The sequence below is a fragment of the Amphibalanus amphitrite genome, unplaced genomic scaffold (genome assembly GCF_019059575.1).
Source record: "Amphibalanus amphitrite isolate SeventyFive unplaced genomic scaffold, NRLGWU_Aamphi_draft 001649F_arrow, whole genome shotgun sequence".
In the NCBI taxonomy this organism is placed as follows: domain Eukaryota; kingdom Metazoa; phylum Arthropoda; class Thecostraca; order Balanomorpha; family Balanidae; genus Amphibalanus; species Amphibalanus amphitrite.
In genome coordinates this window covers 49,012-52,173 of record NW_024883142.1, presented here as the reverse complement: position 1 = coordinate 52,173, position 3,162 = coordinate 49,012, and the positions used below count along the sequence as shown (strand labels likewise).

Below are 3,162 nucleotides of genomic sequence, written 5' to 3'. Positions count from 1 at the left end.
GTGAACAAGCCAATATGCTAATAACTTTTACTTTGACCTGACCTGTGACGTCATCGGTGACCTCGAGGTCAATGAAATTAGGTTTCGTTCGACAGTTTTTCCGGGGCTATCAGACGCCGTTTGAATTTTGACGATCGGTCCAGTAGTTTCGGAGTTAGGAGGGGGGGGTCTATGGAGAGCCCCCCCCCCCCCCAGTAAAGCGTGTTATACGCAGACCCCAGTGGGGCGCGGGTTAATTAAAGGTGTTCCGCCGCCACTGTCGTCACAGACACAGTAGGTAGGTAAGTCATCGGGTGTTGTAGAAGACGACGTTCAGGCGTGAGCCTAGGCTCGCTACATCCACTTATTCAACCGGAAAAGTTGTAACATCATGGTTGTTGTATTGCACTTCAATACCTACAAACGTGACACAAATGAAACATGGCGAACTTTATCATGTGGTCAATCATCAGGCGGCGTCAGTCTCAGCCTGTTTGTTACGGCGCCCCGCGGAGCGTCGGGCGATGCAGGGATGGAGCAGCACCAGCGCGCCGCCGGCCAGCATGCAGCCCGACAGCACGGCGAACACGGTGCGAAACGTGCCGGCCGCGTCTCGCAGCAGGCCGCCCAGCGGCTGCGCCGTCAGGTTGGCCACGCCCGCGAACAGGTTCGACATGGTCAGCGTCGACGAGAGACGCTCCACGCCGTAGTACTCGGCGTACATGACGGGCGTCACCACAAAGTAGAAGCCGACGGCGGCGTACACCACCGCGCATGCGGCGAACAACTCGGCGTATGAGCGGACGAACACGAGCGCCAGCACGCCCGTTCCACCCACCAGGCACGTGATGAACAGGCCGTAGCGCTTGTGGAACAGGTTGCGGTCCAGCAGGAAGCCCAGCGAGAGACGGCTGACGATGTCGATCGGAGCGATCGTGGCGATCATGCTGGCAGTCTGACCGCGACTGACGTCAATCTCCAGACCGAAGCGCGGCACCAACAGACACACGTGCGGAAGGCCAGCCGTGAAGAGGAACACACTCGTCACACAGGCGACGTACAGTGGGTCCGTCAGTAGATGGAGGTCCAGGGACCGGAGCACCTGCTGCCAGCAGCCCGCCGATCGCGGCGCCTCCGGAGGCTCCACGGCCAGACTCAGCTGACTCAGCATGATGGTCGAGGACACCAGCGTGGCGCTGGGCCTTCGGTTGCGAACAGCGCTCTCGGAGACTGCCAACGAGGGGCGCTTTTCCATTCCGTAACCTTGGGGCAACAGCCGTGCGGAGGAAGGAGCTTCGTCCGGTAGAGAAGGCTTCTCTGCCACGGGATCGGCCTGTTGGAGTTTCACAACAGGCAACGAGGGCTGGCGTTGCCGTCTTCGGTTCCGCATTTGTTCCAGGCGCATGATCTCGCGCTGCTTGTCCATCGGCCGATACAGCATGGCTGAGATGATGGTGTGCAGCTGAAATCCTCCCATCATCAGGTAGGTGCCGGGGATGCCGTACTCCTCCAGCATCCCCTGCACCATCAGCGGGAAGAACACGCCGCCGATCGCGGCAGACGCGGCCGTGATCGAGTTGGCCAGGCCGCGACGCTTCACAAAATACTTGGTCACCATCAGTGTGCCGGGGAGGTTCGCGAACCCCTGCCCGATGCCGAAGATGACCCCGTTGGTGACGTAGAGCGCGTAGATGTTGCTGGTGAGGCCGCTGAAGGCCAGACCGAGCATCGTCAAGATGCCGCCGCCTATGCCGACGGTTCGCTCGGAGAAGCGGCGGCAGAGTGCGCCACAGACGGGCGCTATCAGAAAACTGCCCGAGTAGAACAGAGCCGGGATGACGGCCACTTGCGCCGAGGTGAATCCATACTCTTGCACTAGCGCTGCTAGCAGCAGGCCAAAGGACTTGTGGATGCCGCCGACCAGGATGAACTGCAGTGCGGCGCCGGCCGCTACCACCCAGCTGTAAAAGGAGTCCTCAACCTGGGGATCTTCGATGAACTGTTCCACTTCTCCGCTCCTCTTCGAAGATGTGTGTGCTGCTTTGGAATAAGTCACGGCATTGGCCTGAATTTTGCTTTCGTATGACATTGCAGAGACACTCGAACTTCGCTCGTCCGAGGATGGTGCCAGTGAGGTTTCCCGCGACAGTTTGGGACGGGAGGCGTCCGTCCACGTTCTGGCTCGGGTGGACAAGGGGGACACACTCGTCAAGGACGACCTGCTCGATGTCCTCGTCGTGGGGGATTCACTGGTTGCCTGGGTGGATGTGTTGGCGCTTCCCTTCTCGGCCACGACCTCTGAGGATGACGCACCCGAGGACTTCTCTATCGATTTGGAGACATCCTCAACCGAGGAGGAGTCTTCGAGTCCCGGCATGGTCCTTCACCCTTATGCTTACACACTTTCACAAAGTGCTTTTATAACGAGACTAGCCTTCTAATCATTCCAATATCGTGAACGGTTTAGGCAGGCAACTATGCATCACAAGCAGTCAGTTCGATTATACGGAGAAATGCCTCAGTAACAAAGCACCACAGTGTGCCAGTCCACTATCACCGTATCCGGCGTCACCGGCTCATTCTTCCACTGATCGCTAACGCCGCCACCAACGTTCGGTCTGTATTGCCCAGTAACGCTGCCACCACTGTCCTTTTCGACGAGCTACCGTCTTCGACTGCCTCCATTCGCCGGCCAAAGTTGAGAGTACAACGTCCGAAACGCAAAGCCACCGCAACTACCAATCCTCACACAAACGAGTCCACGACTTCGCCCGTTTCGCCCGCCTCTTCTCTTCCAGGTCTCCGCATCTCGATGTCCCACTCAGGCTCCGAGCCAGCAGCGGTGCGATGCTCTCCTCCCCACACCCGACACCCGTCTGATCGCCGCAGAGGACGACGGTGTGCAGCGAGCTGACACAAGTCGCACCGCAACGCAGCCTGGGCGGAGGCGGGGCGGGGCGTCCATGGCCGCAAGATAGCGGTACACCGGCTCAAGTGGCCACTTCACCTCAAGGCACCCGTGACAGTCAGCGACTATAGTCCCGAGTCATCGTGACATGAGGGATGTAGGACCTACTGCAGAGCCTTGGCGAACCCATGGGCGCGTGGTGTAATCGCCGGCCGCCATTCACCGTGATACGCCGGTACGCCGTGACCGTGAACCAGGACCATGGCCGTGGCCAC

At 59.4% G+C, this 3,162-nt stretch overlaps 1 protein-coding gene across 1 annotated transcript; it reads right to left on the bottom strand.

The window, feature by feature from the left end:
• Positions 1-363: 363 nt before the first annotated feature.
• Positions 364-2,928, bottom strand: LOC122374367 (monocarboxylate transporter 7-like). Its single transcript, XM_043353061.1, has one exon. The coding sequence runs from the start codon at positions 2,354-2,356 to the stop codon at positions 449-451; it is 1,908 nt and encodes a 635-aa protein (XP_043208996.1). The 5' UTR covers positions 2,357-2,928; the 3' UTR covers positions 364-448.
• Positions 2,929-3,162: the final 234 nt, after the last annotated feature.

Bases quoted from the DNA above. Each gene is read 5' to 3' on its own strand.
- LOC122374367 (XM_043353061.1), bottom strand. From the start codon at position 2,356: ATGCCGGGACTCGAAGACTCCTCCTCGGTTGAGGATGTCTCCAAATCG.